Genomic DNA, 27,764 nt, shown 5'->3' with positions numbered 1-27,764 from the left:
TGACCACTGGCTCCTCTCCCCCCTGACTACCAGGACCACTGGCTCCTCTCTCCCCCCTGACTACCATGACCACTGGCTTCTCTCCCCCCTGACTACCAGGACCACTGGCTCCTCTCCCCCCTGACTACCAGGACCACTGGCTCCTCTCCCCCCTGACTACCATGACCACTGGCTCCTCTCCCCCTGACTACCATGACCACTGGCTTCTCTCCCCCCTGACTACCAGGACCACTGGCTCCTCTCCCCCTGACTACCAGGACCACTGGCTCCTCTCCCCCTGACTACCATGACCACTGGTTCCTCTCCCCCTGACTACCATGACCACTGGCTCCTCTCTCCCCCCTGACTACCAGGACCACTGGCTCCTCTCCCCCCTGACTACCATGACCACTGGCTCCTCTCCCCCTGACTACCAGGACCACTGGCTCCTCTCCCCCCTGACTACCAGGACCACTGGCTTCTCTCCCCCTGACTACCATGACCACTGGCTTCTCTCCCCCCTGACTACCAGGACCACTGGCTCCTCTCCCCCCTGACTACCAGGACCACTGGCTCCTCTCCCCCCTGACTACCAGGACCACTGGCTCCTCTCCTCCCCTGACTACCATGACCACTGGCTCCTCTCTCCCCCCTGACTACCATGACCACTGGCTCCTCTCTCCCCCCTGACTACCATGACCACTGGCTCCTCTCTCCCCCCTGACTACCATGACCACTGGCTCCTCTCCCCCCTGACTACCATGACCACTGGCTCCTCTCCCCCTGACTACCATGACCACTGGCTCCTCTCTCCCCCCTGACTACCATGACCACTGGCTCCTCTCCCCCTGACTACCATGACCACTGGCTCCTCTCTCCCCCCTGACTACCATGACCACTGGCTCCTCTCTCCCCCCTGACTACCAGGACCACTGGTTCCTCTCCCCCCTGACTACCAGGACCACTGGCTCCTCTCCCCCTGACTACCATGACCACTGGCTCCTCTCTCCCCCCTGACTACCATGACCACTGGCTCCTCTCCCCCTGACTACCATGACCACTGGCTCCTCTCTCCTCTCTCCCCCCTGACTACCAGGACCACTGGCTCCTCTCCCCCCTGACTACCAGGACCACTGGCTCCTCTCCCCCTGACTACCAGGACCACTGGCTCCTCTCTCCCCCCTGACTACCAGGACCACTGGCTCCTCTCCCCCTGACTACCATGACCACTGGCTCCTCTCTCCCCCCTGACTACCATGACCACTGGCTCCTCTCCCCCTGACTACCATCACCACTGGCTCCTCTCTCCCCCCTGACTACCATGACCACTGGCTCCACTCTCCCCCCTGACTACCAGGACCACTGGCTCCTCTCCTCCCCTGACTACCATGACCACTGGCTCCTCTCTCCCCGCTGACTACCATGACCACTGGCTCCTCTCCCCCTGACTACCATGACCACTGGCTCCTCTCTCCCCCCTGACTACCAGGACCACTGGCTCCTCTCTCCCCCCTGACTACCAGGACCACTGGCTCCTCTCTCCCCCTGACTACCATGACCACTGGCTCCTCTCTCCCCCCTGACTACCAGGACCACTGGCTCCCTCTCCCCCCTGACTACCAGGACCACTGGCTCCTCTCTCCCCCCTGACTACCATGACCACTGGCTCCTCTCCCCCTGACTACCATGACCACTGGCTCCTCTCTCCCCCCTGACTACCATGACCACTGGCTCCTCTCCCCCTGACTACCATGACCACTGGCTCCTCTCTCCCCCCTGACTACCATGACCACTGGCTCCTCTCCCCCTGACTACCATGACCACTGGCTCCTCTCTCCCCCCTGACTACCATGACCACTGGCTCCTCTCCCCCCTGACTACCATGACCACTGGCTCCTCTCCTCCCCTGACTACCATGACCACTGGCTCCTCTCCTCCCCTGACTACCATGACCAGTGGCTTCTCTCCCCCCTGACTACCATGACTAGTGGCTCCTCTCCCCCTGACTACCATGACCACTGGCTCCTCTCTCCCCCCTGACTACCATGACCACTGGCTCCTCTCCCCCTGACTACCATGACCACTGGCGTCTCTCCCCCCTGACTACCAGGACCACTGGCTCCTCTCCCCCCTGACTACCATGACCACTGGCTCCTCTCCCCCTGACTACCATGACCACTGGCTCCTCTCCCCCTGACTACCATGACCACTGGCTTCTCTCCCCCCTGACTACCAGGACCACTGGCTCCTCTCTCCCCCCTGACTACCAGGACCACTGGCTCCTCTCTCCCCCCTGACTACCAGGACCACTGGCTCCTCTCTCCCCCCTGACTACCAGGACCACTGGCTCCTCTCTCCCCCCTGACTACCAGGACCACTGGCTCCTCTCTCCCCCTGACTACCAGGACCACTGGCTTCTCTCCCCCCTGACTACCAGGACCACTGGCTCCTCTCTCCCCCCTGACTACCAGGACCACTGGCTCCTCTCTCCCCCTGACTACCAGGACCACTGGCTCCTCTCTCCCCCCTGACTACCAGGACCACTGGCTCCTCTCTCCCCCCTGACTACCAGGACCACTGGCTCCTCTCTCCCCCCTGACTACCAGGACCACTGGCTCCTCTCCCCCCTGACTACCAGGACCACTGGCTCCTCTCCCCCCTGACTACCATGACCACTGGCTTCTCTCCCCCCTGACTACCATGACCAGTGGCTCCTCTCTCCCCCCTGACTACCAGGACCACTGGCTCCTCTCTCCCCCCTGACTACCAGGACCACTGGCTCCTCTCTCCCCCCTGACTACCAGGACCACTGGCTCCTCTCCCCCTGACTACCAGGACCACTGGCTCCTCTCTCCCCCCTGACTACCAGGACCACTGGCTCCTCTCTCCCCCCTGACTACCATGACCACTGGCTCCTCTCTCCCCCTGACTACCAGGACCACTGGCTCCTCTCCCCCCTGACTACCAGGACCACTGGCTCCTCTCCCCCTGACTACCATGACCACTGGCTTCTCTCCCCCCTGACTACCAGGACCACTGGCTCCTCTCTCCCCCCTGACTACCAGGACCACTGGCTCCTCTCCCCCCTGACTACCAGGACCACTGGCTCCTCTCCCCCCTGACTACCATGACCACTGGCTTCTCTCCCCCCTGACTACCATGACCAGTGGCTCCTCTCTCCCCCCTGACTACCAGGACCACTGGCTCCTCTCTCCCCCCTGACTACCATGACCAGTGGCTCCTCTCTCCCCCCTGACTACCAGGACCACTGGCTCCTCTCTCCCCCCTGGCTACCAGGACCACTGGCTTCTCTCCCCCCTGACTACCATGACCAGTGGCTCCTCTCCCCCCTGACTACCATGACCACTGGCTTCTCTCCCCCCCCCCCCCCGACTACCAGGACCACTGCCCCCCCCCCTGACTACCATGACCACTGACTCTTCTCCCCCCTGACTACCAGGACCACTGGCTTCTCCCCCCCCCCCACCCCCCCCCCCCGACTACCAGGACCACTGCCCCCCCCCTGACTACCAGGACCACTGGCCCCCCCCCCCCCCTGACTACCATGACCACTGGCTTCTCTCCCCCCTGACTACCAGGACCACTGGCTCCTCTCCCCCCTGACTACCAGGACCACTGGCTCCCCCCCTGTCCAGTGTAGATCCGGTCATTACCCACAGAACCTGGCAATAGATAGAATACAAGTATTTTGGTTAAAGCATTTTCAATTCCTCTTTATTGTCTTAGTAATCAAAACGTTTTACTTCCTCTTTTTTATTGTTTCAGTCATCATGTGTGTAATACAGGAAGTTATTTCTGTGTTTGTAGCTATCTGTTTTCTTTCTTCCAGGGAGTGCGGAGCAGAGACATTCGTCAACTTTGCTTCGTTTGAGAGAGACGGCAAACTGCCCTACAACTGGTAGGAATTACCACGTCTCTACCCTGAACCAGAAACCCCAAACAACACATCTGCTGTCCTCAGTCAACCAGACTATCTGAATGTTCTGATCCATTCATCTAAACCAACTACCAGACCAGGGAGAGAGAGAGAGACTACAACTCTGTTTAACACTGGCTAGAGTTAGTAGGAATAACCTCTAATCCAACTACCAGACCAGGGAGGGAGAGAGAGAGACTACAACTCTGTTTAACACTGGTTAGAGTTAGTAGGAATAACCTCTAATCCAACTACCAGACCAGGGAGGGAGAGAGAGAGACTACAACTCTGTTTAACACTGGTTAGAGTTAGTAGGAATAACCTCTAATCCAACTACCAGACCAGGGAGAGAGAGAGAGAGGCAACAACTCTGTTTAACACTGGTTAGAGTTAGTAGGAATAACCTCTAATCCAACTACCAGACCAGGGAGAGAGAGACTACAACTCTGTTTAACACTGGCTAGAGTTAGTAGGAATAAACTCTAATCCAACTACCAGACCAGGGAGAGAGAGACTACAACTCTGTTTAACACTGGCTAGAGTTAGTAGGAATAAACTCTAATCCAACTACCAGACCAGGGAGAGAGAGAGAGACTATAACTATGTTTAACACTGGTTAGAGTTAGTAGGAATAACCTCTAATCCAACTACCAGACCAGGGAGAGAGAGACTACAACTCTGTTTAACACTGGCTAGAGTTAGTAGGAATAACCTCTAATCCAACTATCAGACCAGGGAGAGAGAGAGAGAGACTATAACTCTGTTTAACACTGGTTAGAGTTAGTAGGAATAACCTCTAATCCAACTACCAGACCAGGGAGAGAGAGAGAGAGGCAACAACTCTGTTTAACACTGGTTAGAGTTAGTAGGAATAACCTCTAATCCAACTACCAGACCAGGGAGAGAGAGACTACAACTCTGTTTAACACTGGCTAGAGTTAGTAGGAATAATCTCTAATCCAACTACCAGACCAGGGAGAGAGAGACTACAACTCTGTTTAACACTGGCTAGAGTTAGTAGGAATAACATCTAATCCAACTACCAGACCAGGGAGAGAGAGACTACAACTCTGTTTAACACTGGCTAGAGTTAGTAGGAATAACCTCTAATCCAACTACCAGACCAGGGAGAGATAGAGACTACAACTCTGTTTAACACTGGCTAGAGTTAGTAGGAATAACCTCTAATCCAACTACCAGACCAGGGAGAGAGAGACTACAACTCTGTTTAACACTGGCTAGAGTTAGTAGGAATAACCTCTAATCCAACTACCAGACCAGGGAGAGAGAGACTACAACTCTGTTTAACACTGGCTAGAGTTAGTAGGAATAACTCTAATCCAACTACCAGACCAGGGAGAGAGAGAGAGACTACAACTCTGTTTAACACAGGTTAGAGTTAGTAGGAATAACCTCTAATCCAACTATCAGACCAGGGAGAGAGAGAGAGAGGCAACAACTCTGTTTAACACTGGCTAGAGTTAGTAGGAATAACCTCTAATCCAACTACCAGACCAGGGAGAGAGAGAGAGAGACTACAACTCTGTTTAACACTGGTTAGAGTTAGTAGGAATAACCTCTAATCCAACTACCAGACCAGGGAGAGAGAGGCAACAACTCTGTTTAACACTGGCTAGAGTTAGTAGGAATAACCTCTAATCCAACTACCAGACCAGGGAGAGAGAGACTACAACTCTGTTTAACGCTGGCTAGAGTTAGTAGGAATAACCTCTAATCCAACTACCAGACCAGCGAGAGAGAGACTACAACTCTGTTTAACACTGGCTAGAGTTAGTAGGAATAACCTCTAATCCAACTACCAGACCAGGGAGAGAGAGAGAGAGGCAACAACTCTGTTTAACACTGGTTAGAGTTAGTAGGAATAACCTCTAATCCAACTACCAGACCAGGGAGAGAGAGGCAACAACTCTGTTTAACACTGGCTAGAGTTAGTAGGAATAACCTCTAATCCAACTACCAGACCAGGGAGAGAGAGACTACAACTCTGTTTAACGCTGGCTAGAGTTAGTAGGAATAACCTCTAATCCAACTACCAGACCAGCGAGAGAGAGACTACAACTCTGTTTAACACTGGCTAGAGTTAGTAGGAATAATCTCTAATCCAACTACCAGACCAGGGAGAGAGAGACTACAACTCTGTTTAACACTGGCTAGAGTTAGTAGGAATAAACTCTAATCCAACTACCAGACCAGGGAGAGAGAGAGAGACTATAACTCTGTTTAACACTGGTTAGAGTTAGTAGGAATAACCTCTAATCCAACTACCAGACCAGGGAGAGATAGAGACTACAACTCTGTTTAACACTGGTTAGAGTTAGTAGGAATAACCTCTAATCCAACTACCAGACCAGGGAGAGAGAGACTACAACTCTGTTTAACACTGGTTAGAGTTAGTAGGAATAACCTCTAATCCAACTACCAGACCAGGGAGAGAGAGACTACAACTCTGTTTAACACTGGCTAGAGTTAGTAGGAATAAACTCTAATCCAACTACCAGACCAGGGAGAGAGAGAGAGACTATAACTCTGTTTAACACTGGTTAGAGTTAGTAGGAATAACCTCTAATCCAACTACCAGACCAGGGAGAGATAGAGACTACAACTCTGTTTAACACTGGTTAGAGTTAGTAGGAATAAACTCTAATCCAACTACCAGACCAGGGAGAGAGAGAGAGACTATAACTATGTTTAACACTGGTTAGAGTTAGTAGGAATAACCTCTAATCCAACTACCAGACCAGGGAGAGATAGAGACTACAACTCTGTTTAACACTGGTTAGAGTTAATAGGAATAACCTCTAATCCAACTACCAGACCAGGGAGAGAGAGACTACAACTCTGTTTAACACTGGTTAGAGTTAGTAGGAATAACCTCTAATCCAACTACCAGACCAGGGAGAGAGAGACTACAACTCTGTTTAACACTGGCTAGAGTTAGTAGGAATAACCTCTAATCCAACTACCAGACCAGGGAGAGAGAGACTACAACTCTGTTTAACACTGGCTAGAGTTAGTAGGAATAACCTCTAATCCAACTACCAGACCAGGGAGAGAGAGAGAGACTACAACTCTGTTTAACACAGGTTAGAGTTAGTAGGAATAACCTCTAATCCAACTATCAGACCAGGGAGAGAGAGAGAGAGGCAACAACTCTGTTTAACACTGGCTAGAGTTAGTAGGAATAACCTCTAATCCAACTACCAGACCAGGGAGAGAGAGAGAGAGACTACAACTCTGTTTAACACTGGTTAGAGTTAGTAGGAATAACCTCTAATCCAACTACCAGACCAGGGAGAGAGAGGCAACAACTCTGTTTAACACTGGCTAGAGTTAGTAGGAATAACCTCTAATCCAACTACCAGACCAGGGAGAGAGAGACTACAACTCTGTTTAACGCTGGCTAGAGTTAGTAGGAATAACCTCTAATCCAACTACCAGACCAGGGAGAGAGAGACTACAACTCTGTTTAACACTGGTTAGAGTTAGTAGGAATAACCTCTAATCCAACTGTCAGACCAGGGAGAGAGAGAGACTATAACTATGTTTAACACTGGTTAGAGTTAGTAGGAATAACCTCTAATCCAACTACCAGACCAGGGAGAGATAGAGACTACAACTCTGTTTAACACTGGCTAGAGTTAGTAGGAATAACCTCTAATCCAACTATCAGACCAGGGAGAGAGAGACTACAACTCTGTTTAACACTGGTTAGAGTTAGTAGGAATAACCTCTAATCCAACTACCAGACCAGGGAGAGAGAGACTACAACTCTGTTTAACACTGGCTAGAGTTAGTAGGAATAACCTCTAATCCAACTACCAGACCAGGGAGAGAGAGACTACAACTCTGTTTAACACTGGCTAGAGTTAGTAGGAATAACCTCTAATCCAACTACCAGACCAGGGAGAGAGAGAGAGACTACAACTCTGTTTAACACAGGTTAGAGTTAGTAGGAATAACCTCTAATCCAACTATCAGACCAGGGAGAGAGAGAGAGAGGCAACAACTCTGTTTAACACTGGCTAGAGTTAGTAGGAATAACCTCTAATCCAACTACCAGACCAGGGAGAGAGAGAGAGAGACTACAACTCTGTTTAACACTGGTTAGAGTTAGTAGGAATAACCTCTAATCCAACTACCAGACCAGGGAGAGAGAGGCAACAACTCTGTTTAACACTGGCTAGAGTTAGTAGGAATAACCTCTAATCCAACTACCAGACCAGGGAGAGAGAGACTACAACTCTGTTTAACGCTGGCTAGAGTTAGTAGGAATAACCTCTAATCCAACTACCAGACCAGGGAGAGAGAGACTACAACTCTGTTTAACACTGGTTAGAGTTAGTAGGAATAACCTCTAATCCAACTGTCAGACCAGGGAGAGAGAGAGACTACAACTCTGTTTAACACTGGTTAGAGTTAGTAGGAATAACCTCTAATCCAACTACCAGACCAGGGAGAGAGAGAGAGAGACTACAACTCTGTTTAACACTGGCTAGAGTTAGTAGGAATAACCTCTAATCCAACTATCAGACCAGGGAGAGAGAGAGAGACTACAACTCTGTTTAACACTGGCTAGAGTTAGTAGGAATAACCTCTAATCCAACTATCAGACCAGGGAGAGATAGAGACTACAACTCTGTTTAACACTGGCTAGAGTTAGTAGGAATAACCTCTAATCCAACTACCAGACCAGGGAGAGAGAGACTACAACTCTGTTTAACACTGGTTAGAGTCAGTAGGCATAACCTCTAATCCAACTACCAGACCACGGAGAGAGAGACTACAACTCTGTTTAACACTGGCTAGAGTTAATAGGAATAACCTCTAATCCAACTACCAGACCAGGGAGAGAGAGAGAGACTACAACTCTGTTTAACACTGGCTAGAGTTAATAGGAATAACCTTTAATCCAACTATCAGACCAGGGAGAGAGAGAGAGACTATAACTCTGTTTAACACTGGCTAGAGTTAGTAGGAATAACCTCTAATCCAACTACCAGACCAGGGAGAGAGAGACTACAACTCTGTTTAACACTGGTTAGAGTTAGTAGGAATAACCTCTAATCCAACTACCAGACCAGGGAGAGAGAGAGAGACTACAACTATGTTTAACACTGGCTAGAGTTAGTAGGAATAACCTCTAATCCAACTACCAGACCAGGGAGAGAGAGAGAGACTATAACTCTGTTTAACACTGGCGAGAGTCAGTAGGAATATAGTTTTGATGACACTGTAGTAAATCTGATCTCTGGGGAACAGAGTGCGAAGGGAGAGGCCAGCATTGCTTCCTCTGTAGGGGAAAGGGGAAGACATGATTTGGGTTGAAGTTTCGGCTCCTACACACGTTTACTATTTAATGGAACATTTCAACTATGGACAAACCCTTCAACAATTGGGACTCTGTACCTTTAATCAAGAGATGTTTGTTGAACAGTCAGTTATGTCCAGTAGACGTTGTCCTTCTCAAGGTGTTGATAACAGACTAATGATTCTGGATGATTAATATAAGGGCTTAAAGACGGTCTGTTACGGCAGGCCTTCATCCTAAACACACACATTTAATATAAGAGCTTAAAGACGGTCTGTTACGGCAGGCCTTCATCCTAAACACACACCTCCCATCACTAGGCCACACCTCCCATCACTAGGCCACACCTCCCATCACTAGGCCACACCTCCCATCACTAGGCCACACCTCCCATCACTAGGCCACACCCCCCACCACTAGGCCACACCTCCCATCACTAGGCCACACCTCCCATCACTAGGCCATACCTCATCACGTGAAGCATCTCTTCAGCTCATCAGTCGTGTGGCTGATCCAGTCTTGCACAGCTTGTGTTTTCTATCTGCATGATGGTGATGAACGGCTAGCTAGGTGGTAGTTCTGTTAGCGTCAACAACTTCTTTACATTACAAGGAATGTTGTAGTGGAAGAACAAGTCGTTGTTGGCCTTGGGAATAGGACCGTTTGTTTGATGTGTATTGAGCTACGTGGAATGGATCCTCACCATGGGGTACTGTACAGCCAAACAGCTGTTAGACATCAGCATTGGGCCCTATGCACACTGGGCCCTATGCACACTGGGCCCTATGCACACTGAGCCCTATGCACACTGGGCCCTATGCACACTGAGTCCTTCTACTGAGGAGCTGTTAGATATCAACATTGGCCCTATGCACACTGAGTCCTACTGAGGAGCTCTTAGATATCAACATTGGGCCCTATGCACACTGAGTCCTACTGAGGAGCTGTTAGACATCAGCATTGGGCCCTATGCACACTGAGTCCTTCTACTGAGGAGCTGTTAGATATCAACATTGGGCCCTATGCACACTGAGTCCTTCTACTGAGGAGCTGTTAGATATCAACATTGGGCCCTATGCACACTGAGTCTTACTGAGGAGCTGTTAGACATCAACATTGGCCCTATGCACACTGAGTCCTTCTACTGAGGAGCTGTTAGATATCAACATTGGCCCTATGCACACTGAGTCCTTCTACTGAGGAGCTGTTAGATATCAACATTGGGCCCTATGCACACTGAGTCCTTCTACTGAGGGGCTGTTACATATCAACATTGGCCCTATGCACACTGAGTCCTTCTACTGAGGAGCTGTTAGATATCAACATTGGGCCCTATGCACACTGAGTCCTTCTACTGAGGAGCTGTTAGATATCAACATTGGGCCCTATGCACACTGAGTCCTACTGAGGAGCTGTTAGATATCAACATTGGGCCCTATGCACACTGAGTCCTTCTACTGAGGAGCTGTTAAATATCAACATTGGCCCTATGCACACTGAGTCCTTCTACTGAGGAGCTGTTAGATATCAACATGGGCCCTATGCACACTGAGTCCTTCTACTGAGGAGCTGTTAGATATCAACATTGGGCCCTATGCACACTGAGTCCTTCTACTGAGGAGCTGTTAGATATCAACATTGGGCCCTATGCACACTGAGTCCTACTGAGGAGCTGTTAGATATCAACATTGGCCCTATGCACACTGAGTCCTACTGAGGAGCTGTTAGATATCAACATTGGGCCCTATGTACACTGAGTCCTTCTACTGAGGAGCTGTTAGATATCAACATTGGGCACCATGCACACTGAGTCCTACTGAGGAGCTGTTAGATATCAACATGGGCCCTATGCACACTGAGTCCTTCTACTGAGGAGCTGTTAGATATCAACATTGGGCCCTATGCACACTGAGTCCTACTGAGGAGCTGTTAGATATCAACATGGGCCCTATGCACACTGAGTCCTTCTACTGAGGAGCTGTTAGATATCAACATTGGGCCCTATGCACACTGGGCCCTATGCACACTGAGTCCTTCTACTGAGGAGCTGTTAGATATCAACATTGGCCCTATGCACACTGAGTCCTACTGAGGAGCTCTTAGATATCAACATTGGGCCCTATGCACACTGAGTCCTACTGAGGATCTGTTAGATATCAACATTGGGCCCTATGCACACTGAGTCCTACTGAGGAGCTGTTAGATATCAACATTGGGCCCTATGCACACTGAGTCCTACTGAGGAGCTGTTAGATATCAACATTGGGCCCTATGCACACTGAGTCCTACTGAGGAGCTGTTAGATATCAACATTGGGCCCTATGCACACTGAGTCCTACTGAGGAGCTGTTAGATATCAACATTGGGCCCTATGCACACTGAGTCCTTCTACTGAGGAGCTGTTAGATATCAACATTGGGCCCTATGCACACTGAGTCCTTCTACTGAGGAGCTGTTAGTGGACTGATCAAGAGAACACAGTCATTGATGTCTCCACTGTGAACCAACAGAAGGCTCTTATTGTCTTGACCAGAGAGTTAAAGACAGGTCACTATAGTGGTCCTTATAAACAGGCTCAGACTGCATTAACAATGTTGACCTCTGACTAACTATTCTACCCTACCTCTCTGCCATGTTACTAATGGTGTCTGTTCTGTCCCCACCTGTCTGTCTGTCTGTCTGTCTCTCTGTCTCTCTGTCTCTCTGTCTCTCTGTCTCTCTGTCTCTCTGTCTCTCTGTCTGTCTGTGTCTGTCTGTTCTGACCCAACCTGTCTGTCTGTCTCTGTCTGTCTGTCTGTCTGTCTGTGTCTGTCTGTTCCTCACCCTTCAGGCGAAGGAGCCTCTTTGCCTTCCTCACCCTCCTGCCATCCTGCCTTTGGACTGACTATCTGTTGGCTTTTTATATTAATCCTTGGTAAGTAACTGTTCTGGGGCCTGTGTTAGACAGGCTGTCCCCTCTGCCTCCTTGGTAAGTAACTGTTCTGGGGCCTGTGTTAGAAAGGCTGTCCCCTCTGCCTCCTTGGTAAGTAACTGTTCTGGGGCCTGTTAGAAAGGCTGTCCCCTCTGCCTCCTTGGTAAGTAACTGTTCTGGGGCCTGTGTTAGAAAGGCTGTCCCCTTTGCCTCCTTGGTAAGTAACTGTTCTGGGGCCTGTGTTAGAAATGCTGTCCCCTCTGCCTCCTTGGTAAGTAACTGTTCTGGGGCCTGTTAGAAAGGCTGTCCCCTCTGCCTCCTTGGTAAGTACCGGTTCTGGGGCCTGTGTTAGAAAGGCTGTCCCCTCTGCCTCCTTGGTAAGTAACTGTTCTGGGGCCTGTTAGAAAGGCTGTCCCCTCTGCCTCCTTGGTAAGTAACTGTTCTGGGGCCTGTTAGAAAGGCTGTCCCCTCTGCCTCCTTGGTAAGTAACTGTTCTGGGGCCTGTGTTAGAAAGGCTGTCCCCTCTGCCTCCTTGGTAAGTAACTGTTCTGGGGCCTGTTAGAAAGTCTGCCCCCTCTGCCTCCTTGGTAAGTAACTGTTCTGGGGCCTGTGTTAGAAAGGCTGTCCCCTCTGCCTCCTTGGTAAGTAACTGTTCTGGGGCCTGTTAGAAAGTCTGTCCCCTCTGCCTCCTTGGTAAGTAACTGTTCTGGGGCCTGTTAGACAGGCTGTCCCCTCTGCCTCCTTGGTAAGTAACTGTTCTGGGGCCTGTTAGACAGGCTGTCCCCTCTGCCTCCTTGGTAAGTAACTGTTCTGGGGCCTGTTAGAAAGTCTGTCCCCTCTGCCTCCTTGGTAAGTAACTGTTCTGGGGCCTGTGTTAGAAACACAACCTTGGCATTCCAAGGTTGCATTGCAGTTCAGACGTCTTTTTCTGTTCCGTATTGTTTGTGTCCTGTATATATATTTACACCTCTCTTCACTTATCTTTTTATTTATTTTATTATCCAAGAACTCAACTACAAAAGCTTTCCTGCAAAAGCTTTCCTGCAACCCGCTTCACCAATTACTAAAAAGTAATATTTACCTCAAACTGAAAATCCATCGTGGAAGCCAGCCAGGGGCTAATTCAGAAGCTAGCCTGAAAGCTAACCAGTAGCTACTCCGATAGCTACTCCGATAGCTAGCCAGAAGCTAATCTGTAGCTGCCCCGAAATTAGCCGGTTTGCTGGCTAGCGTTGGTTTTCAGCTGCCCTCGTGTTGTGGTCATCAGCTATTCCTCTAGCTCGATAATCTACCGGCACTTTTGTGCAACGCGACTCGGACCGGAGCATTCCGGGACTTTTCTTCTCTCTCAGTTTCCCCGGATTCCAGCCGCAGGCTCTGGTCACTTGCACCTTGACTTCGCAGCTAGCTAGCTGCAAACCGTGTGACGATTGGCTTACGTCGACCCCGGAGCAAACTCAAATCATCCTGGAGCTAGCCAGCTGAGGAGTTCCATCACCACCCGGACTCGTTTCTTTTGTTGCTGCTGCAGATACGGAACCCCACCGGGCCTTCACGTCTGACTGCCGACGTTATCTGCCCGAGGGATTTATCCAACTGGCACCTCCGTCCCGACGTTACCTGAACGCTCACCTGAGGCCCGCTAATCGTTAGCTGTCTTATCGGCTGCTACCTGAATAAGCATACCGGACAACTATTATTTTTTATTTTATTTTATTATTTTTTTTTCTCCTTGGGTCACTATATCTATTCTGCCAATTTGGATTGATCCCCTCTTCCACACGGAACCCCACTACACGGAACCCCACTAACTTACCGACGGAAACGCACGAGGTATCTACAAACAGACCTCCATCCTATGCTGCTACCGACAGCCACATACCCGGCCAGCTGTCTGGATCGCCACGACCCCAACCAACCTCTACTCACTGGACCCTTATTGATCACTCGATTAAGCATGCCTCTCCTTAATGTAAATATGCCTTGTCCATTGCTGTTCTGGTTAATGTTTATTGGCTTATTTCACTGTAGAGATTCTAGCCCTGTTCACTATACCATATCCAACCTCTCAGTTCCACCACCCACATATGCGATGACATCACCTGGTTTCAATGATGTTTCTAGAGACAATATCTCTCTCATCATCACTCAATACCTAGGTCTACCTCCACTGTATTCACATCCTACCATACCTTTGTCTGTACATTATTCCTTTAAACTATTTTATCGCCCCCAGAAACCTCCTCTTACTCTCTGCTCTAGCAGCTCTAGGCGACCAATTCTCATAGCTTTTAGCCGTACCCTTATCCTACTCCTCCTCTGTTCCTCTGGTGATGTAGAGGTGAATCCAGGCCCTGCAGTACCTGGCTCCACTCCTATTCCCCAGGCGCTCTCTTTTGATGACTTCTGTAACCGTAATAGCCTTGGCTTCATGCATGTTAACATTAGAAGCCTCCTCCCTAAGTTTGTTTTGTTCACTGCTTTAGCACACTCTGCCAACCCGGATGTTTTAGCCGTGTCTGAATCCTGGCTTAGAAAGACCACCAAAAACTCAGATATTTTCATCCCCAATTACAAGATTTTCAGACAAGATAGAACGGCCAAAGGGGGCGGTGTTGCAATCTACTGCAAAGACTGCCTGCAGAGTTCTGTCTTACTATCCAGGTCTGTTCCCAAACAATTTGAACTTCTACTTTTAAAAATCCACCTCTCTAAAAACAAGTCTCTCACCGTTGCCGCCTGCTATAGACCACCCTCTGCCCCCAGCTGTGCTCTGGACACTATATGTGAACTGATTGCCCCCCATCTATCTTCAGAGTTCGTGCTGCTAGGCGACCTAAATTTGAACATGCTCAAAACCCCAGCCACCCTACAATCTAAGCTTGATGCCCTCAATCTCACACAAATTATCAATGAACCTACCAGGTACCACCCCAATTCCGTAAACTCGGGTACCCTCATAGATATCATCCTAACAAACTTGCCCTCCAAATACACCTCTGCTGTTTTCAACCAAGATCTCAGCGATCACTGCCTCATTGCCTGTATCCGTAATGGGTCAGCGGTCAAACGACCTCCACTCATCACTGTCAAACGCTCCCTGAAACACTTCAGCGAGCAGGCCTTTCTAATCGACCTGGCCGGGGTATCCTGGAAGGATATCGATCTCATCCCGTCAGTAGAGGATGCCTGGTCATTTTTTAAAAATGCCTTCCTCACCATCTTGAATAAGCATGCCCCATTCAAGAAATTTAGAACCAGGAACAGATATAGCCCTTGGTTCTCTCCTGACCTGACTGCCCTTAACCAACAGAAAAACATCCTATGGCGTTCTGCATTAGCATCGAACAGCCCCCGTGATATGCAACTTTTCAGGGAAGCCAGAAACCAATATACACAGGCAGTTAGAACAGCCAAGGCTAGCTTTTTCAAGCAGAAATTTGCTTCCTGCAACACAAATTCAAAAAAGTTCTGGGACACCGTAAAGTCCATGGAGAATAAGAACACCTCCTCCCAGCTTCCAACCGCTCTGAAGATAGGAAACACTGTCACCACCGACAAATCCACTATAATTGAGAATTTCAATAAGCATTTTTCCACGGCTGGCCATGCTTTCCATCTGGCTGCCCCTACCCCGGACAACAGCACTGCCCTCCCCTCTGCTACTCGCCCAAGCTTCCCCCATTTCTCTTTCTCCCAAATACAGTCAGCTGATGTCCTAAATGAGCTGCAAAATCTGGACCCTTACAAATCAGCCGGGCTAGATAATCTGGACCCTTTCTTTCTAAAACTATCTGCTGAAATTGTTGCCACCCCTATTACTAGCCTCTTCAACCTCTCCTTCGTGTCGTCCGAGATCCCCAAAGATTGGAAAGCAGCTGCGGTTATCCCCCTCTTCAAAGGGGGGGACACCCTTGACCCTAACTGCTACAGACCTATATCTATCCTACCCTGCCTTTCTAAGGTCTTCGAAAGCCAAGTCAACAAACAGATTACCGACCATTTCGAATCCCACCACACCTTCTCCGCTATGCAATCTGGTTTCAGAGCTGGTCATGGGTGCACCTCAGCCACGCTCAAGGTCATAAACGACATCGTAACCGCCATCGATAGGAAACAATACTGTGCAGCCGTATTCATTGACCTGGCCAAGGCTTTTGACTCTGTCAATCACCACATCCTCATTGGCAGACTCGACAGCCTTGGTTTCTCTAATGATTGCCTCGCCTGGTTCACCAACTACTTCTCTGATCGAGTTCAGTGTGTCAAATCGGAGGGTCTGTTGTCCGGGCCTCTGGCAGTCTCTATGGGGGTGCCACAGGGTTCAATTCTTGGACCGACTCTCTTCTCTGTATACATCAATGATGTCGCTCTTGCTGCTGGTGATTCTCTGATCCACCTCTACGCAGACGACACTATTCTGTATACTTCTGGCCCTTCTTTTGACACTGTGTTAACAACTCTCCAGGCGAGCTTCAATGCCATACAACTCTCCTTCCGTGGCCTCCAACTGCTCTTAAATACAAGTAAAACCAAATGCATGCTCTTCAACCGATCGCTGCCTGCCCCTGCCCGCCTGTCCAACATCACTACTTTGGACGGTTCTGACTTAGAATATGTGGACAACTACAAATACCTAGGTGTCTGGTTAGACTGTAAACTCTCCTTCCAGACTCACATCAAACATCTCCAATCCAAAGTCAAATCTAGAATTGGCTTCCTATTCCGCAACAAAGCATCCTTTACTCATGCTGCCAAACATACCCTTGTAAAACTGACCATCCTACCAATCCTCGACTTCGGTGATGTCATTTACAAAATAGCCTCCAAAACCCTACTCAATAAATTGGATGCAGTCTATCACAGTGCCATCCGTTTTGTCACCAAAGCCCCATATACTACCCACCACTGCGACCTGTACACTCTCGTTGGCTGGCCCTCGCTTCATACTCGTCGCCAAACCCACTGGTTCCAGGTCATATACAAGACCCTGCTAGGTAAAGTCCCCCCTTATCTCTGCTCGCTGGTCACCATAGCAGCACCTATCTGTAGCACGCGCTCCAGCAGGTATATCTCTCTAGTCACCCCCAAAACCAATTCTTCCTTTGGACGCCTCTCCTTCCAGTTCTCTGCTGCCAATGACTGGAACGAACTACAAAAATCTCTGAAATTGGAAACACCTATCTCCCTCACTAGCTTTAAGCACCAGCTGTCAGAGCAGCTCATAGATTACTGCACCTGTACATAACCCATCTACAATTTAGCCCAAACAACTACCTCTTTACCTACTGTATTTATTTATTAATTTATTTTGCTCCTTTGCACCCCATTATTTTCTGTCTCCACTTTGCACTTTCTTCCGCTGCAAACCAACCATTCCAGTGTTTTTTTTTTTTAGTTTTATTTTACTTGCTGTGTTGTGTTCACTTCACCTCCATGGCCTTTATATTTTTATTTATTTATACATATATTTGTTTGCCTTCACCTCCCTTATCTCACCTCACTTGCTCACATTGTATATAGACTTATTTTTTTTCACTGTATTATTGACTGTATGTTTGTTTTACTCCATGTGTAACTCTGTGTTGTTGTTTGTGTCGAACTGCTCTGCTTTATCTTGGCCAGGTCGCAATTGTAAATGAGAACGTGTTCTCAATTTGCCTACCTGGTTAAATAAAGGTTAAATAAAAAAAAAAAAAAAAAAGGCTGTCCCCTTCTGCCTCCTTGGTAAGTAACTGTTCTGGGGCCTGTTAGAAAGTCTGTCCCCTCTGCCTCCTTGGTAAGTAACTGTTCTGGGGCCTGTTAGACAGGCTGTCCCCTCTGCCTCCTTGGTAAGTAACTGTTCTGGGGCCTGTGTGTTAGACAGGCTGTCCCCTCTGCCTCCTTGGTAAGTAACTGTTCTGGGGCCTGTTAGAAAGTCTGTCCCCTCTGCCTCCTTGGTAAGTAACTGTTCTGGGGCCTGTGTTAGAAAGGCTGTCCCCTCTGCCTCCTTGGTAAGTAACTGTTCTGGGGCCTGTTAGAAAGTCTGTCCCCTCTGCCTCCTTGGTAAGTAACTGTTCTGGGGCCTGTTAGACAGGCTGTCCCCTCTGCCTCCTTGGTAAGTAACTGTTCTGGGGCCTGTGTGTTAGACAGGCTGTCCCCTCTGCCTTCTTGGTAAGTAACTGTTCTGGGGCCTGTTAGAAAGTCTGTCCCCTCTGCCTCCTTGGTAAGTAACTGTTCTGGGGCCTGTTAGACAGGCTGTCCCCTCTGCCTCCTTGGTAAGTAACTGTTCTGGGGCCTGTGTGTTAGACAGGCTGTCCCCTCTGCCTTCTTGGTAAGTAACTGTTCTGGGGCCTGTGTTAGAAAGGCTGTCCCCTCTGCCTCCTTGGTAAGTAACTGTTCTGGGGCCTGTTAGACAGGCTGTCCCCTCTGCCTCCTTGGTAAGTAACTGTTCTGGGGCCTGTTAGACAGGCTGTCCCCTCTGCCTCCTTGGTAAGTAACTGTTCTGGGGCCTGTTAGAAAGTCTGTCCCCTCTGCCTCCTTGGTAAGTAACTGTTCTGGGGCCTGTGTTAGAAAGGCTGTCCCCTCTGCCTCCTTGGTAAGTAACTGTTCTGGGGCCTGTTAGACAGGCTGTCCCCTCTGCCTCCTTGGTAAGTAACTGTTCTGGGGCCTGTTAGACAGGCTGTCCCCTCTGCCTCCTTGGTAAGTAACTGTTCTGGGGCCTGTTAGACAGGCTGTCCTCTCTGTCCTCTGACCATAGACACTGAGCTACCAGAAAGATTCCTTTGCTATTGATGTGACTTAAAGCGTCTGTAGCCAGACATGTCACACACAAATGATCTGCATTTCCACTGTGAATCACCTTGTGGAGGAAAGAGTCAGAATCCCAGGACCACATGTCTTTCCTGACGTGATCAGAGTGTGTTCAGTGGAGGTCTTTCTGGTCATCCTCTGTCTGTGGTCGGAGGAGTCCTTCACATGATACAGGCTCTTCAAGATGGAATCTCTGTCTGCACGCTGTCTACACGCTGTCTGCTTGGTGTCTACACGCTGTCTGCTTGGTGTCTACACGCTGTCTGCTTGGTGTCTACACGCTGTCTGCTTGGTGTCTACACGCTGTCTGCACGCTGTCTGCTTGGTGTCTGCACTCTGTCTACACGCTGTCTGCACGCTGTCTGCTTGGTGTCTACACGCTGTCTGCACGCTGTCTGCTTGGTGTCTGCTTGCTGTCTGCACGCTGACAACTGGTTCTGTAGGTTGGGTGGTGATGTGGGTCCAGTAGTAGAGGGATGGTTCTGACAACTGGTTCTGTAGGTTGGGTGGTGATGTGGGTCCAGTGGTAGAGGGATGGTTCTGACAACTGGTTCTGTAGGTTGGGTGGTGATGTGGGTCCAGTAGTAGAGGGATGGTTCTGACAACTGGTTCTGTAGGTTGGGTGGTGATGTGGGTCCAGTAGTAGAGGGATGGTTCTGACAACTGGTTCTGTAGGTTGGGTGGTGATGTGGGTCCAGTGGTAGAGGGATGGTTCTGACAACTGGTTCTGTAGGTTGGGTGATGTGGGTCCAGTGGTAGAGGGATGGTTCTGACAACTGGTTCTGTAGGTTGGGTGGTGATGTGGGTCCAGTAGTAGAGGGATGGTTCTGACAACTGGTTCTGTAGGTTGGGTGATGATGTGGGTCCAGTGGTAGAGGGATGGTTCTGACAACTGGTTCTGTAGGTTGGGTGATGATGTGGGTCCAGTGGTAGAGGGATGGTTCTGACAACTGGTTCTGTAGGTTGGGTGGTGATGTGGGTCCAGTGGTAGAGGGATGGTTCTGACAACTGGTTCTGTAGGTTGGGTGGTGATGTGGGTCCAGTGGTAGAGGGATGGTTCTGACAACTGGTTCTGTAGGTTGGGTGGTGATGTGGGTCCAGTGGTAGAGGGATGGTTCTGACAACTGGTTCTGTAGGTTGGGTGGTGATGTGGGTTCAGTGGTAGAGGGATGGTTCTGACAACTGGTTCTGTAGGTTGGGTGGTGATGTGGGTCCAGTGGTAGAGGGATGGTTCTGACAACTGGTTCTGTAGGTTGGGTGGTGATGTGGGTCCAGTAGTAGAGGGATGGTTCTGACAACTGGTTCCTTTCCTCTATTGTCTAGAATGACAGCAGTGATTTGATGGGATGTTGGATCCCTTCTGTTGGGAACTAAATGTCTGATTATAAATACAAGATGGTGGAACACCAACCATCACGGATTCCCTCTGTGTTTTATAGGAGCAAGACGGCGTTAAAGAAACGCAAGCTAACCAGGTAACACTACTAGGGAAAGGATGTGTGTTTGCTGCAGTATGTGCTTGTGAGGAAATCTGTTAATCTGTGTGTGAACTGTGTTAATCTGTGTGTGTGTGTGAACTGTGTTAACCTGTGTGTGTTAAGTGTGTTAATCTCTGTGTGTGTGAACTGTGTTAATCTGAGTGTATATGTGAAGTGTGTTAATCTCTGTGTGTGAAGTGTGTTAATCTGAGTGTATATGTGAAGTGTGTTAATCTCTGTGTGTGTGAAGTGTGTTAATCTGAGTGTATATGTGAAGTGTGTTAATCTCTGTGTGTGTGTGTGAACTGTGTTAATCTGTGTGTGTTAAATGTGTTAATCTCTGTGTGTGTGAACTGTGTTAATCTGAGTGTATATGTGAAGTGTGTTAATCTCTGTGTGTTTGTGTGAACTGTGTTAATCTGTGTGTGTTAAATGTGTTAATCTCTGTGTGTGTGTTAATCTGTGTGTGTGTGTTCATCTGCGTGTTAATCTGTGTGTGTGTGTGTGTGAATGTAGTGTGTGTGTGTGTGTGTGTGTGTGTGTGTGTGTGTGTGTGTGTGTGTGTGTGTGTGTGTGTGTGTGTGTGTGTGTGTGTGTGTGTGTGTGTGTGTGTGTGTGTGTGTGTGTGTGTGTGTGTGTGTGTGTGTGTGTGTGTGTGTGAGGTGTGTTAATATGTCTGAAGTATGTTAATCTGTGTGTGTGGGTTTGTAAAGTGTGTTAAATCTGTGTGTGTGTGTTTGTCGGTGGTAATAACAGTGTTCAGATAGTAATCAAACCAACACTGTCTAGATATCCTCAACCCCACCAGAGACCATCACAGACTACTAATCTAATCCATATTAGCTGCTGCTGGCTTTAACCAGCATCATACCACCCTGCACCCCACTGCTGGCTTTAACCAGCATCATACCACCCTGCATCCCACTGTTGGCTTTAACCAGCAACATACCACCCTGCATCCCACTGCTGGCTTTAACCAGCATCATACCACCCTGCATCCCACTGCTGGCTTTAACCAGCATCATACCACCCTGCACCCCACTGCTGGCTTTAACCAGCAGCATACCACCCTGCATCCCACTACTGTCTTTAACCAGCATCATACCACCCTGCAGCCCACTGCTGTCTTTAACCAGCATCATACCACCCTGCATCCCACTGCTGGCTATAACCAGCATCATACCACCCTGCATCCCACTGCTGGCTATAACCAGCATCATACCACCCTGCATCCCACTGCTGGCTTTAACCAGCATCATACCACCCTGCACCCCACTGCTGGCTTTAACCAGCAGCAGACCACCCTGCATCCCACTGCTGTCTTTAACCAGCAGCATACCACCCTGCATCCCACTACTGTCTTTAACCAGCAGCATACCACCCTGCACCCCACTGCTGGCTTTAACCAGCAGCATACCACCCTGCATCCCACTGCTGGCTTTAACCAGCATCATACCACCCTGCATCCCACTGCTGTCTGTAACCAGCAGCAGACCACCCTGCACCCCACTGCTGTCTGTAACCAGCAGCAGACCACCCTGCATCCCACTGCTGGCTTTAACCAGCAGCATACCACCCTGCACCCCACTGCTGTCTTTAACCAGCAGCATACCACCCTGCATCCCACTGCTGTCTTTAACCAGCAGCAGACCACCCTGCACCCCGCTGCTGGCTTTAACCAGCATCATACCACCCTGCATCCCACTGCTGGCTTTAACCAGCAGCATACCACCCTGCACCCCACTGCTGGCTTTAACCAGCAGCATACCACCCTGCATACCACTGCTGTCTTTAACCAGCAGCATACCACCCTGCATCCCACTGCTGGCTTTAACCAGCAGCATACCACCCTGCATCCCACTGCTGGCTATAACCAGCAGCATACCACCCTGCATCCCACTGCTGGCTTTAACCAGCAGCAGACCACCCTGCATCCCACTGCTGTCTTTAACCAGCAGCATACCACCCTGCATCCCACTGCTGTCTTTAACCAGCAGCAGACCACCCTGCATCCCACTGCTGTCTGTAACCAGCAGCATACCACCCTGCACCCCACTGCTGGCTTTAACCAGCAGCATACCACCCTGCATCCCACTGCTGGCTTTAACCAGCAGCATACCACCCTGCACCCCACTGCTGTCTGTAACCAGCAGCATACCACCCTGCACCCCACTGCTGGCTTTAACCAGCAACATACCACCCTGCACCCCACTGCTGTCTTTAACCAGCAGCATACCACCCTGCATCCCAATGCTGGCTTTAACCAGCAGCAGACCACCCTGCACCCCACTGCTGGCTTTAACCAGCAGCATACCACCCTGCACCCCACTGCTGTCTTTAACCAGCAGCATACCACCCTGCATCCCAATGCTGGCTTTAACCAGCAGCATACCACGCTGCACCCCAATGCTGGCTTTAACCAGCAGCAGACCACCCTGCACCCCACTGCTGTCTTTAACCAGCAGCATACCACCCTGCATCCCACTGCTGGCTTTAACCAGCATCATACCACCCTGCATCCCACTGCTGGCTTTAACCAGCAGCATACCACCCTGCACCCCACTGCTGGCTTTAACCAGTGGCATACCACATTTATCCTGAGGCTATTCTCACCTCTCTGTGTGTTGTGTTTCAGCCCTGTCCGGCTGGATGACTGTTCTGTGGGTTGTGTTGCAGCCCTGTCCAGCTGGATGACTGTTCTGTGTGTTGTGTTTCAGCCCTGTCCAGCTGGATGACTGTTCTGTGTGTTGTGTTTCAGCCCTGTCCGGCTGGATGACTGTTCTGTGTGTTGTGTTTCAGCCCTGTCCGGCTGGATGACTGTTCTGTGTGTTGTGTTTCAGCCCTGTCCAGCTGGATGACTGTTCTGTGTGTTGTGTTTCAGCCCTGTCCAGCTGGATGACTGTTCTGTGTGTGTTGTGTTTCAGCCCTGTCCAGTTGGATGACTGTTCTGTGTGTTGTGTTTCAGCCCTGTCCAGCTGGATGACTGTTCTGTGTGTTGTGTTTCAGCCCTGTCCAGCTGGATGACTGTTCTGTGTGTTGTGTTTCAGCCCTGTTCAGCTGGATGACTGTTCTGTGTGTTGTGTTGCAGCCCTGTCCAGCTGGATGACTGTTCTGTGTGTTGTGTTTCAGCCCTGTCCAGTTGGATGACTGTTCTGTGTGTGTTGTGTTTCAGCCCTGTCCGGCTGGATGACTGTTCTGTGTGTTGTGTTTCAGCCCTGTCCAGCTGGATGACTGTTCTGTGTGTGTTGTGTTTCAGCCCTGTCCGGCTGGATGACTGTTCTGTGTGTTGTGTTTCAGCCCAGTCCAGCTGGATGACTTTGATGCGTACCTCAAAGACATGAGCAAAGACTCCGCCTACAAGTTCTCTCTGCAGTTTGAGGTAGTATTCTGATGACCTAATGATCCTGTTATACCTGGATTAGATATATGATCCTGTTATACCTGGATTAGATATATGATCCTGTTAAACCTGGATTAGATATATGATCCTGTTATACCTGGATTAGATATATGATCCTGTTATTCCTGGATCATGTTATACCTGGATTAGATATATGATCATGTTATACCTGGATTAGATATATGATCATGTTATACCTGGATCAGATATATGATCCTGTTATACCTGGATCATGTTATACCTGGATTAGATATATGATCATGTTATACCTGGATTAGATATATGATCCTGTTATACCTGGATTAGATATATGATCCTGTTATACTTGGATTAGATATATGATCATGTTATACCTGGATTAGATATATGATCATGTTATACCTGGATCAGATATATGATCCTGTTATACCTGGATCATGTTATACCTGGATTAGATATATGATCATGTTATACCTGGATTCGATATATGATCCTGTTATACCTGGATCATGTTATATCTGGATTAGATATATGATCATGTTATACTTGGATTAGATATATGATCATGTTATACCTGGATTAGATATATGATCCTGTTATACCTGGATTAGATATATGATCCTGTTATACCTGGATTAGATATATGATCATGTTATACTTGGATTAGATATATGATCATGTTATACCTGGATTAGATATATGATCCAGGTTATACCTGGATTAGATATATGATCATGTTATACTTGGATTAGATATATGATCATGTTATACCTGGATTAGATATATGATCATGTTATACCTGGATCAGATATATGATCCTGTTATACCTGGATTAGATATATGATCCTGTTATACCTGGATTAGATATATGATCCTGTTATACCTGGATTAGATATATGATCCTGTTATACCTGGATTATGTTATACCTGGATTAGATATATGATCCTGTTATACCTGGATCAGATATATGATCCTGTTATACTTGGATTAGATATATGATCATGTTATACCTGGATTAGATATATGATCCTGTTATACCTGGATTAGATATATGATCCTGTTATACCTGGATTAGATATATGATCATGTTATACTTGGATTAGATATATGATCATGTTATACCTGGATTAGATATATGATCATGTTATACCTGGATCAGATATATGATCCTGTTATACCTGGATTAGATATATGATCCTGTTATACCTGGATTAGATATATGATCCTGTTATACCTGGATTAGATATATGATCCTGTTATACCTGGATTATGTTATACCTGGATTAGATATATGATCCTGTTATACCTGGATCAGATATATGATCCTGTTATACCTGGATTAGATATATGATCCTGTTATACCTGGATCATGTTATACCTGGATTAGATATATGATCATGTTATACCTGGATTAGATATATGATCCTGTTATACCTGGATCATGTTATGTCTGGATTAGATATATGATCATGTTATACCTGGATTAGATATATGATCATATTATACCTTGATTAGATATATGATCCTGTTATTCCTGGATCATGTTATACCTGGATTAGATATATGATCCTGTTATACCTGGATTAGATATATGATCCTGTTATACCTGGATTAGATATATGATCCTGTTATACCTGGATTAGATATATGATCATGTTATACCTGGATTAGATATATGATCATGTTATACTTGGATTAGATATACAATCATGTTATACCTGGATTAGATATATGATCATGTTATACCTGGATTAGATACATGGATCCTGTTATACCTGGATTAGATTTTGTGTTTGAGTCGTCGCTCATGGCCTGTCATGTGTCTGTCGTGTGTTGTCATGTGTCTGCCATGTGTCTGTCATGTGTCTGTCATGTGTCTGTCATGTCCTGTCATGTGTCTGTCATGTGTCTGTCATGTGTCTGTCATGTGTCTGTCGTGTGTTGTCATGTGTTGCCGTGTGTCTGCCGTGTGTCTGTCATGTGTCTGCCGTGTGTCTGTCGTGTGTTGTCATGTGTCTGTCATGTGTCTGTCATGTGTCTGTCATGTGTCTGTCATGTGTCTGTCATGTGTCTGTCATGTGTCTGTCATGTGTCTGTCATGTGTCTGCCATGTGTCTGTCATGTGTCTGTCATGTGTCTGTCATGTGTCTGTCATGTCCTGTCATGTGTCTGCCATGTTGTAGGAGCTGAAGAGCGTAGGTCTGGATCTTTCCCATGATGCAGCAGACCTGCTTATCAACAGACCCAAGAATCGCTACACCAACATCCTGCCATGTGAGTGACCGGGGAACTATCTACCAATAGCAGACACTATGCCATGTATAACAGTATGATTTAACATGGTAGTTATCTGTAGAAACAGACAGGAAACAGTAACATACACTATGCCATATATAACAGTATGATTTAACATGGTAGTTTATCTGTAGAAACAGACAGGAAACAGTAACATACACTATACCATATATAACAGTATGATTTAACATGGTAGTTTATCTGTAGAAACAGACAGGAAACAGTAACATACACTATGCCATATATAACAGTATGATTTAACATGGTAGTTTATCTGTAGAAACAGACAGGAAACAGTAACATACACTATACCATATATAACAGTATGATTTAACATGGTAGTTTATCTGTAGAAACAGACAGGAAACAGTAGCAGACACAATGCCATATATAACAGTATGCTTTAACATGGTAGTTTATCTGTAGAAACAGACAGGAAACAGACACTATACCATGTATAACAGACAGGAAACAGATAACTGATGAGTACTGAACAGAACCATGACTTTCCCCAGATGACTTCAGCAGAGTGAAGTTGATCTATTTACACAACGATGAGGGATCTGACTACATCAACGCCAACTACATACCAGTAAGTACCAGTACATACCAACTACATACCAGTAGGTACCAGTACATACCAACTACATACCAGTAAGTACCAGTACATACCAACTACATACCAGTAAGTACCAGTACATACCCTACATACCAATAAGTACCAGTACATACCAACTACATACCAGTAAGTTCCAGTACATACCAACTACATACCAGTAAGTACCAGTACATACCCTACATACCAATAAGTACCAGTACATACCAACTACATACCAGTAAGTTCCAGTACATACCAACTACATACCAGTAAGTACCAGTACATACCAACTACATACCAGTAAGTTCCAGTACATACCAACTACATACCAGTAAGTTCCAGTACATACCAACTACATACCAGTAAGTTCCAGTACATACCAACTACATACCAGTCAACAGTAGCCGTAACCTTGGTTTTCTCTCTCTATAGGGTTATAAATCACCACCCAGGGCCCTCTGCCTGAGACCTGAACCCCAACAGTATCCATAACCCTGGTTTTCTCCTCCTCTACAGGGTTATAAATCCCCCAGAGAGTACATCACCACTCAGGTCCCTCTGCCTGAGACCTGAACCCCAACAGTATCCATAACCCTGGTTTTCTCCCCCTCCAGGGTTATAAATCCCCCAGAGAGTACATCACCACCCAGGGCCCTCTGCCTGAGACCTGAACCCCAACAGTATCCATAACCCTGGTTTTCTCCCCCTCCAGGGTTATAAATCCCACAGAGAGTACATCGCCACCCAGGTCCCTCTGCCTGAGACCTGAACCCCAACAGTATCCATAACCCTGGTTTTCTCCCCCTCCAGGGTTATAAATCCCCCAGAGAGTACATCACCACTCAGGGCCCTCTAGAGGCCTGAGACCTGAACGTCAACAGTATCCATAACCCTGTTTTTCTCCCCCTCCAGGGTTATAAATCCCCCAGAGAGTACATCGCCACCCAGGGCCCTCTGCCTGAGACCTGAACCTCAACAGTATCCATAACCCTGGTTTTCTCCCCCTCCAGGGTTATAAATCCCCCAGAGAGTACATCGCCACCCAGGGCCCTCTGCCTGAGACCT

The 27,764-nt window shown here is 48.1% G+C and overlaps 1 protein-coding gene across 2 annotated transcripts in view; it reads left to right on the top strand.

The window, feature by feature from the left end:
* The window catches only part of LOC139533498 (receptor-type tyrosine-protein phosphatase O-like), a 127,877-nt gene that overhangs the window by 89,874 nt on the left and 10,239 nt on the right, over positions 1–27,764 (top strand). For both annotated transcript variants that reach the window (XM_071331574.1, XM_071331575.1), the window contains 6 exons: positions 3,830–3,898; positions 12,076–12,159; positions 20,388–20,423; positions 23,724–23,805; positions 25,990–26,080; positions 26,617–26,693. In XM_071331574.1, coding sequence (XP_071187675.1) covers positions 3,830–3,898; positions 12,076–12,159; positions 20,388–20,423; positions 23,724–23,805; positions 25,990–26,080; positions 26,617–26,693 — 439 coding nt within the window. The remainder of the gene's footprint in view (positions 1–3,829; positions 3,899–12,075; positions 12,160–20,387; positions 20,424–23,723; positions 23,806–25,989; positions 26,081–26,616; positions 26,694–27,764) is intronic.

Source organism: Salvelinus alpinus, chromosome 11 (assembly GCF_045679555.1).
Source record: "Salvelinus alpinus chromosome 11, SLU_Salpinus.1, whole genome shotgun sequence".
NCBI lineage: Eukaryota > Metazoa > Chordata > Actinopteri > Salmoniformes > Salmonidae > Salvelinus > Salvelinus alpinus.
Note: the sequence above shows the minus strand (reverse complement) of the source record. Positions and strands in the feature narration are given on the sequence as shown.